The 10379-nt window shown below is 36.2% G+C and overlaps 2 protein-coding genes across 3 annotated transcripts; one reads left to right on the forward strand and one right to left on the reverse strand.

Annotated features, from left to right (window-relative positions):
* The first annotated feature begins 1313 nt into the window (after positions 1–1313).
* LOC107769058 (transcription factor DIVARICATA) lies at positions 1314–4114 on the forward strand. Its single transcript, XM_016588233.2, has 3 exons — positions 1314–1729; positions 3434–3679; positions 3839–4114. Exons 1-2 carry the CDS (start codon positions 1449–1451, stop codon positions 3675–3677), a joined length of 525 nt encoding a protein of 174 aa, XP_016443719.1. The 5' UTR covers positions 1314–1448; the 3' UTR covers positions 3678–3679; positions 3839–4114.
* Positions 4115–4813: 699 nt separating this feature from the next.
* Positions 4814–7455, reverse strand: LOC107769057 (uncharacterized). Of its 2 annotated transcripts, none has more exons than XM_016588231.2 (3): positions 7216–7455; positions 6263–6340; positions 4814–5065 (listed from the first exon to the last, which is right to left on the reverse strand). In XM_016588231.2, exons 1-3 carry the CDS (start codon positions 7375–7377, stop codon positions 5033–5035), a joined length of 273 nt encoding a protein of 90 aa, XP_016443717.1. In that variant the 5' UTR covers positions 7378–7455; the 3' UTR covers positions 4814–5032. The 2 variants fall into 2 exon arrangements, with proteins under 2 accessions (XP_016443717.1, XP_016443718.1); XM_016588232.2 differs by having other exon boundaries at positions 4814–5062; positions 7216–7454.
* Between the last annotated feature and the right edge of the window lie 2924 nt (positions 7456–10379).

Consider the following 10379-nt stretch of genomic DNA (forward strand, 5'->3'; position numbering starts at 1 on the left):
CGGGTGTTGATCATTTCATGCAGTAGATTTTTAGAAGATTTTGAGGTAGTTGTCGTGTTCCGCAAGCCTTGTCTCTCCTTCTCTATCTCCTTGTTTACTGTATTTGGTCTCAGACTATTATAGACCGTATTTTCCAAACTGTATTCATATTAGATGCACATGTACTCAGTGACACCAGGTTTTGGGGAGTGTTTGTGTCAGTATTTGTGGGATTTTGTATTGTATTAAATTATTGTATTTTCAAACTTAAGAGAAATTGTGGTTTATCGAGATTATGGGCTTGCCTAGTATCGAGATAGGCGTTATCACGACATGTTAGGATTTTGGGTAGTGACAGGGCGCTATGTTGTTATTTTCACCTTGATGGCCTAACTCGTTGTCCACATGTAGGGGTGCTGCTGATTGAGAGTTTGGCATTTTGTGCTCTAACCTGAAATTAAAGACACTTTAAAGAACAAGTGTAAAGTAGTGTGTGTTATGGAGATTTGTACCAAATAACCACTATTATCCTTAGCCCCACGATGGGCGCCAAACTTTTTACCCTCAAAATCGGATAACAATTGAATTTGTAAGTGGCTTTAAGGACACGTGATTTAACTTGATACAAAACGACAAATTAGATTGCAATTGAAATAAGTAATGGAAAAGTAAATGCAAACCGAACAGTATTAGTCCTGAGGAATTAATCACCCTCAACCCAAGTATCTCGATCAATATCAAGACAGAAGAAATGAGAGCTTCAAATAGAGTAGTAAGAACTTAAATAGAGTAATAATGTATTGCTTTGGGATACGTGTTACAATGTGCCCAATGAATCATCAGACCCCCTTTATATAGTAGAAGATTCATACTTTAGGTACAATTCTATAAAAGGTAAAAGATCTCTTGATTCGTTGATTGATGGTTACTTATTGATTCGTGCCGAGATTACCGCCATAATATCCGACCGGTCACGGATATTTCGGTCTTCTATTGGTTATGCTAACAATATTTCTTCGAGCTCGATTGGGGCTAAGGTCGACTCCGAGATTACGTACTTAATGTTCTCGAAGACAGGCGTTGTGACCCTGGGTTCTAGCTCGGTGGGACTCGGGGTCGATCTTCAGTCTTTGGTTATCATGTTCCGAGCCTAACCTGCCATGTCGTGAGCTCGATTCCGACCGTATACAATACTATATTTTAGTATAATTTCATGACTCATCTCTTTTTTTTTTAGAAATACCTTATAAATTGTATCTTACTAGGATTAAAGAAATATTTAAAGATTTTATTTTAAAAGACCCGAAAAAATCAATAAAATCGAGAAAACCCAATGACCGGTTTAAAGAAAACCACATTTTCCTCAACTCTCCTTCTCTCTGTAATGTAATAGGTCATTCCTTCAATTACCAAAAACCTTCTTTAAATCCCGAGTGCGCGATTCAAACGGCGCCGAATAATTCAATTCAATGTCGAAATGGACGAGGGACGAGGACAAGCTATTCGAACACGCCCTGGTTTTGTACCCCGAAAACATCGCCGATCGGTGGCAATTAATCGCCGATCATGTACCCGGAAAAACAACCGAGGATATAATCGCTCATTACGATGACCTCGTTCACGATCTATTGGAAATTGATTCGGGTCGGATCGAACTCCCGGCCTATACGGATGATCCGGTTGAATCAAACAAGAAGAACATTGAAATTGAGAGGAAGAAGGGTACCCCTTGGACCGAAGAAGAACACCGGTATTTTTTACATTCCCCCTTATGTGCATTTTTGGTTTAAATATCTTCTCGTGAATTTTTCTTGTTTTAATTGTTGGATAATATGGGAGTGCTATTAAAAAATCTTCGTGATTTTTTTCTATCTTTTAATTAAAGGCTGAAATTTGGTGTACATATTGAATTTGGTATTTTGGGTTTTGTTTATCACATATTCAGGTGGTTCTTTATCATTTCTGAAATTGTGGGTGATATATAATAACAGTACCAGTTTAAGTTTTACACATTGACGGTTTGTAGAGTTTTTTTACACCATCAGATCACTTAAAAGTTATGCTTTCTGCTTTGATCAGTGGAAAAGAAAAGGGATTTTATTTTACTCAGAAAAAAAAAAAAAAGGAAAAATGTAATTTCTGGTTCACTTTGCTGCCTTAAGAGTAATCATCTACACTTGATCTTAGTTAAAAGGCAGAGAAAAGTATCTGCCTAAGGGTGTGTTTGGTATGAAGGAAAATGTTTTCGTGAGAAAAGTATAGGCAAATACTATATGAGACGAAATAGGTAGGGGCGGGGAGGATGGTCGGTCGGGGTCTAGGGATCAGAGTATCGATGGCGATGTTAGGAGGGGTGGGGCAGGGCTGGGCTGGGCTGGGCGGGAGAGGGGTAATGGGTAGGGTGGGGGTGAGAGTGGGAGTGAGGGTGAGGGTGCGGAAGTTTGAGAAAGAGTTTTTAAAAATATTTTTTCTCCTTTTGATAGGGAAGTCATTTTCCTCCAATGAGTTCACGAGGAAATTACTTTTCAAAATATATAAACCAAGCAAACATGGAAAGTTGGAAAACATTTTTCTTCATACCCCACACATCCTAAGAGTAGTCTTATTCATAAATTATTATTTTTTTCTCTGTACCGGTAAACTGAGATAATTTAGAAGTTTCTTTTCGTGTGGTGAGCACCCTCCACTTCCAACCAAGAGGTTGTGAGTTCGAGTCACCCCAAGAGCAAGGTAGGGAGTTCTTGGAGGGAGGGAGCCGAGGGTCTATCGGAAACAGCCTCTCTACCCCCAGGGTAAGGGTAAGGTCTGCTTACAAACTACCCTCCCCAGACCCCACTAGTGGGATTATACTGGGTTGTTGTTGTTGTTGTTGTTGTTGTTTCTGTGATCCAGCATATATGCAATGGTTTTCTTGTCTGTAACTACATTGAAAACATATCATTCATGCGCAGAGGCTCATCAAGGATTTTAATTTTATGGGTTCACGCTTTGTTAAAATTCTAGTGACTTTTCACATATATATTTATATTCCGTGTCTGAACCCAGTACTTGTGCTCTACATCCGCCACAGTTCATTCAGCAAAATGGGGATTTTCAATCTGGGAGGAAGGTGTGGGACTATTTTTTCAGATTGAGACAGTTGGCCTCCTAATCTTCGTGAGAGTAAAATGACTATTTTGATAGACGCAGTTTTCATTGTTCACTATTTAGATCTTTCAATAAATTCAGAAGGGCTGTTTGATTGTGCTTGTGGTATGGTGAATTTGGTGCTTGCAACTATGAACTTAGAAATGTTTTTGATAGATTCTTGCCCTTGCAATTGGATGGCCGATTAGCGCGTATCTCTAGAGTATTTATAGATAGAATTGAAATATTAGTGGTGTTATATCTAATTGTATTAGCATTGCTGTTCTATGACTGTTATGTGACCAAAAATCCTAATATTCTTGCATAGGTTATTCCTTATTGGGCTGGAGAAATACGGGAAGGGTGACTGGAGAAGCATTTCAAGAAACGTAGTGGTAACAAGGACGCCAACACAAGTGGCAAGTCATGCTCAAAAATACTTCATTAGACAGCAGGCAATGAAGAAAGAACGAAAAAGGTCCAGCATCCATGATATTACAACTGCAGTGGATACCAACCCAGTGCCTCCTCAAAGCAGCTTTCAAACTCAAAGAGGCAACTTTACCATGTAGAGGTAAAATGTAGGAAACAGAACACTCATACTTGTAAATAGAAGGGTCACCTGCAATCAAAATTTCGAACTTGTAAAGTTTAATTTTCTCTAGTTGATTGACATTTGATTTTAGTTAGTCCAGGAGCTTAAGAATGGTTTCTTTTTTTCTGATGTGAGCAGAATGGGTGTACTCACGGGGAGAACAGTTAATGAAATGAATCGCAAATGGTTGAAGAACAGAATGGCGTTCAAATTATTTTTTTTGGGTTGCCTTAATTGTGATGACGAATTTATACCATGGTTCTTGCTGTCTTGTGTTACTAGTCTGTATCTTTATGGTAGTTTGGTGTTTTGTTTTTGTGCTATTTTTCCGCCTCTAGGCTACAGAGCGGGTAAATGAACCTGGAAAATGGTTAGAGCTGTACATAAAATATGAGTAATATCAGGAACATTCAATATTCTCTCTTTCTTGTTGCCAAGATAATATTTGACAGAAACTTTGTTGAAATTCTGAAATAGTCAACCTTTTGTGCCTGCATTTCTTAAGGCAACATAAACGGGATAATAGCACCAGTAAGATTGTATGCTCTTTACATTATATGATCAAATCTTTTAAATACATTTTAGCAAGGCTAGACAAGTTTCTGCAATACTAGCTTCTCTATCTTGGAATCATAACTTTTAAGAATCGAAACTTACGAATGATACGGTAACATGCACTGAATTGCAAGTTGTTATTTCTTTCTAATGATGATTATTCTGAATTCTACTGAAGGACCTAGATGCTTTTGGACTCGGATAATTATCACTTGATTATTTTCAAGGGTTAGCGTAATTATATTTCGCCTTTGAGATTACGGATGAGTATCTTTATTTTGTTTGACAAAGGGAGTATTATTTAGAGACAAACATTAAGAGCAATAACCACATCATAGTTTACCTTTTCTTCTTGCATCCTATAGTTTGTCTGGGAATCATTGTCCCAACTAATCCTGATTCTCCCTAGGCAGACCCAGTAAGGACATCATTATGCACATTGGAATCACTATTAATAGGCACGCCTCGCTATCAATTCACATGATTTCATGAGCAGCGAGTTTACACATAACTCACCATGTGCTAAAAGACTCAAAATGCGATGCAACATAACCAAACTGGTCAAAATCAAGATGATATTGATTCTTGAACAACGCGTGTTTTACAGCCACAGAGAAAACTTCAAGGATGACAAGCATGGAGGATAACAACAAACTACCGAAATACTTTGTACAAGCACGAGCATTATCAAGAGCAACACAGAGTCGTTATCCGTTTATTTGTCAAAGGTACTTGAAAGCAAGAGTTTTGACAAGTCAGTTCAGGCGAACCTAGACTTCAGCTCTTGTGACCCTCTTCTTCAGCCTTCTGCTAAAAGAAAATAAAAACTAAGGGGGTTAGGAAAAGGCTCCAGTACAATCACATACACACATAGACTAACAATTTAATAGAAGACCCATGCATATATTTGTAGCTAGACAAACCATCAATTCCGCACATGTATCTCACAAAATTCAATTATTTTTGTTTTCTCTAACTAAAAATGAGATTGAAGAAATAAATGTGCAATCAAGGATGGCAGTGTGAGTGGTGAGAACAGTAAAAATAGCTTCGTTTATGAAAAGGCTTTACATATGAAACAAATGAAAAGGATTATGAAACTGAGCAGTTTTAAGCCCCCAAACCCTCTGATAATTCCCTTCTCCCCTTCACTATATTCTTTCCTAAAATACCACATTCCCGAAGCTAATATCCAACAATTCAGTTTCATATCTTTTTGTTGTGTAGAATGGGTAAGGATGGGGGACTTGTAAGCAATCAGATAACAACACGTTTGAGATTTGCAGGCATTCAAAATATATATGTCAGACTCACCCATATTGCAATTCCCATCCATGCTACACCTAGTTCAAAACTTTACCAGTGAGAGTTTAAGAAAGATTAGTACAGTAATGTAAGAACCTAAAATGGCTCTCTTTTCCACTGTTACTTGCAGTTTTCTTCCTCAATTGTGCAATGTTTTACTAAAAAGAAGAAAACGCATTTTCTAGAGGCTCTTGTTTTGAGTGAAAGCTTTACTTATAATTGTAGTGGAAGGTGGATTGGAGTAAATGGTTGCAGAGTAGTGGCAGCTTTGATAAAAAGGGTGACATATTATTTACAAGCTGGTGGGAGGAAGTCTAATGGAGTAAAAATTGGATGGCTTACCAGAATAACTATTTACCCATTTAATGTATAATATTTTGATAAAGGAAAAACATTCAATATTTAAGCACAGCCAAACAGAGACACCCAAACTGATATATACCAAATGGAGAGGGTAATCTTCTTTTTGCTTGGTCACAAAATGAGGGAAATAAATTTCAAGCATCCTAAGGAAATTCTCGCCCTATGAGAACTAAAATATGCAATTTTCCATTTACATTAAAAAAACAATTCCAGCTGTAGCTAAAATCTAAGATAGTAGCAAAAAACAAGACATATAAGAAACAACATAGTAGAACGGCATACCGAGTATATGTATCACTGTAATATAAACAAGAGAAAAGAATAAAGAAGGATCCAAACCTTATCAGCCTTCTCTTTCTCAGCTTTCTCTCGCTCTGCCTTCTGCTTTGCCTTCTCCAACCTCTCCCTTTCCATTTTCTATTCACACAAAAAAAACATGAATAACCTAGCACGAACTTACATCATATTTCAAAAGAGAACAAATCAATCAAATTCTCTCCAAGCCCAACTATTTGGAAACAATACCAATGTCTTTAAAAGCGAAAAGCTAAAAAACGACAAGGTCTTAGGGGTTTGAAGCAAAAATCAAGAAGTGAAGCACTTGCTTCATTGAAGTAAAGCTTATAATTATAGAAAAGTAAAAATAAGTAACTACTAAACATATATGAATTTAGTACTATAAGAATCAATATACGATTAAAACAACTAATCTTAGCATCCAATTCAATAATGTTGATATTAATCAAACTTCTCAAAGTTGAGATTCAAAGAGCCGACTGCTTTTTGATAGGATAAATTCCCTGTCATTGTTTAAAGAGCAGATTTCCCTGAAGAGGATGGCTTTACCTATGAAGCAATAACCTGTTGCTTTGCATTTCATCGCTTCAGAATCGGTGGCTTTTAATAGCACTGGTCAATGCAATTCAAAACTTAGAGTTCATGCATTTCGAACTAGTACAATCTATTAGTTATAGTACGGAGTACTTATCTTACACACAAATAATATACATATATGATATATGTATGTATGTCTATAATCTATAGTAATTGTTTTACACTCTCATGAGTATACACATACATATGCTCGCGCATACACATAAATATCAGGTTCGAGCTGAAAGTATTCAATTCTGTCTATGAATGATTAGATCCGCCTATTTTTGGGTCAACTATATAAATCATCTATATCCATTTCTCTCTATTTTTCTAGCACAATCCATCAAATAGTAAATGACAATAAAAAGCACATATATTACGAAAAATGAAAAAGAAAACAGGGAAAATATGAGTACCTGAATATAAATGGTCTCTTGAGCACGTTCTTCTTCGCCGAGGACACGACCTTTGCCGTCACTGAAATAGCGAAGGCCTGAAATGGATGATCGCTGAGCTACGCTGCTGGTTTCCATTAAACGACGGAGTCCAGGGCGTGAAACGACAGATTTCATTGCCATCTTTTTTCTCCTAGATCACTTATAAGTTTGTAGTAGTGTGTAGAAAAAGTCTATCGAACCAACCCTAAGGGTGGGTCACAGGCCTTTGGCAAGCTCTTATAGAGGACAGTGAAGTGGATCCAGTTTTTGACCGGGTTTTCGGGTTATGGATAAGATGGATTTATTGTTGGGTTTGGGCCTCTGAATTTGGCCCATCAAGTTTTGCTCTGTGATTATTATGGACTTTTACATGATTAGCCACGCGGAGGAAGAAAATTATAGGGAAGCTACCAGCTATGTCCATTTATAAGTAGCTTATTACAAAAATTACCCAATTTATAAAATATTACTAATATTAGTCAATTAGCTATTGTAGCAAAAAAAAAAGGTCAAATTTTTGCTTTCTTTTAAGTGGGTGTTATTAGAATAGATTGGGTACATCTTAAGGAGTTTGAATCTCAGTTTTGGGATGATTTGACAGAGTTTTGAAGTGGTTTGAATTAAAGGTGATAGAGGGTCGGGCCGGTCTGGTCCGGGTTGAAGAAAAATGTGACCGGTCGGTCACCAATCCGGGCTGGTACTGGTTTTTCCCAATCGGTTTTACCGGGTTTGGGCCCATCCAGTGATTTAATGAACCAGAACGGTTACGGGCCAAAGGGGCAGGTCTGGGCCGGTTTTTTTTTTTTGTATTTTGTATAACTACCATAATTTATATTAAGATAAAGTAAAAATATAAAACAAAAAAATAATCTTATAAAAAGAGTGTTTGAATAAAGGATGCAAAGGCTTTAAAATCCTTATACTTGAATATTTCATTAAGAATTTAAGATAATATAATACAATGAAGATGAAAAAATAACTTATAATTTGCAATTTCTTTTTTTATTTCAAACTTGCAAATTAAATTTTACATTTAGCAACAACTAAATTAACGAAAAAGGAGTAAATTTAAAGTTTAATTATTAAATATAAATTCATAACTTCAAAGGTTTTGCATTGTCTTAGTAAGTTCTTCATAATCAATATAAACTTCTTGACCATTTTCTGGAGTGTTAAATTCAGATCGGTGACCGTGTGTTAATATATCTCCAAGTTCCTCGTCTTCTGGTTCATCAACATCTTCACGTCCCTGATTTCTTCGTTCCGATCTAATCCAATCTCTGAAACATACTAAAACTTCCAAAATATTGCTTCCCAATGAATGACGGATGTCTCTTAGTTGTTGTCTTGCTTGACTAAATGTACTATTTGATGCAACAGTTGAACACTTGATGATTTTCGCAACTCCAATATTACCACGAAGAAACGTCAATTGTTCAAAGTTCAAGGTTCAAAATTTAAATAATACGATAAATTAAATTCCAAAAAAAATGAGAGTCAAATAGTTTATTGCAATTTAGGTGAAGAATGAGAGAATGACAATTGGGAATTTGAGTTTGATAAATGAGAGATGAGTGAAGAAATGAAGAAGAGGGGGGCGTATTTATAGTTTTTTAAAGGGCTAAATTAGTAATTACTAAAGTGTTATTTTTTTAAAAAAATTGCCCAAAAAGGGCTATTCTTGAAAAATATTTGTTGGGCAACGGTCAAATAAATTTAAAAAAATAAAAATAAAATCAAAAAATAGCCATTGAACCGGTCCAGTTCAGTCCGGTTAACCGGTTCAACAGTGATTTTTCTTGACCGGGTTTGACCGGTCTGGTTAACCGGTAAGAAAAATATAAACGTCCCAACCCCTTACCCCCCAAACCCAGCCCTACCCGGCCCCTACCACCGGCCCGAGCCGGTCCGGTTTAATACCGGTTTGGGCCGCTCCGAAACCGGGTCAACCCTGCCCGTTAAATAGGTATAGTTTGAATTGAAAATTCGAAATAAGAGATGAACATGAAAAACATGATATGTGTATCACATAATAAGTATCATATTTGTATTAAAAAGTGTATCACATGTATATCCATGTATACTTGTGTGTCTTATACATGTATCGCAGATGAATTTTTTGAACTCGATTTTAACTACGAATTTTGATACCAAATCAGTTCAAATCACCTCCAATCTTTCTCAAAATTTGTATAATGACTCATCTATATGTTTTCAATGAATTTCAACCATACCCATTGAAAAAGGTCCTTTTTTGCCAAGATTTTTGGAATCTTGTATATATATATATATATATTTTTTTTGTATTTCATCACCTTGTTTGTTACCTCATCCATGAAATTTTCTTTCCGTCTTGCATTTAATGTTGCTGATCACGCTTAAAAATATGAAAGGAGATTGATTGATGACTAGAGGTTGATAAGTTGGAACTTATTTGGAACATTTTTGTAAGATTTCCAAAATTATACACCCCTACCCATTTACATAATTCTCCCCTTAGAAAATGGCACAACATAGTTTTGCACGTTGCACAACAATAAAAACAGTAGAATCACGTTGCAAAACATGCTGAGTGTATTTCGGAATCAGCCTCTCTACCTCCGCATGGTAGGGGTAAGGTCTGCGTAGATATTACCCTTCCCAGACCCCACTTGTGGGATTCCATTGGGTTTGTTGTTATTGTTGACTTGTACGTTATTGTATACTGCTTGTGAATTGTATACCCTAAAGACATAAAACGTATATACCTGTTGGCCGCATGTACATTACGGTAAATTTTCCTCATTCAGTTGGGTCTAATCAGCCCTTCCGTTGGGCCCATTAAATTTTGCCTTCTGATTATTTTCCGGTAGAAATACCATTATTGATGCTAGTTTTTTAATTGTACTAGTATACTCATATTATTAGTGCGGCTTCATTTTTTTTTGGGGGGGGGGGGGGGTAATTAATGAAAAATGAAATAACAATTAAAAATTAGTTTGAAAGAATAATTGATTGTTAAATAAATGTAACTAGCTAGAAGTTGTTGAACTTGTATAAACTAAGTATTCATTTACCAATTCGACAATTTTTCAAAGATAAATTGACACATTGAATTTTTTAGGTGTACCATAGGAACATATTAGTCTTAAAAGATATTTAAA

The sequence above is a fragment of the Nicotiana tabacum genome, chromosome 13 (assembly GCF_000715075.1).
Source record: "Nicotiana tabacum cultivar K326 chromosome 13, ASM71507v2, whole genome shotgun sequence".
In the NCBI taxonomy this organism is placed as follows: Eukaryota; Viridiplantae; Streptophyta; class Magnoliopsida; order Solanales; family Solanaceae; genus Nicotiana; species Nicotiana tabacum.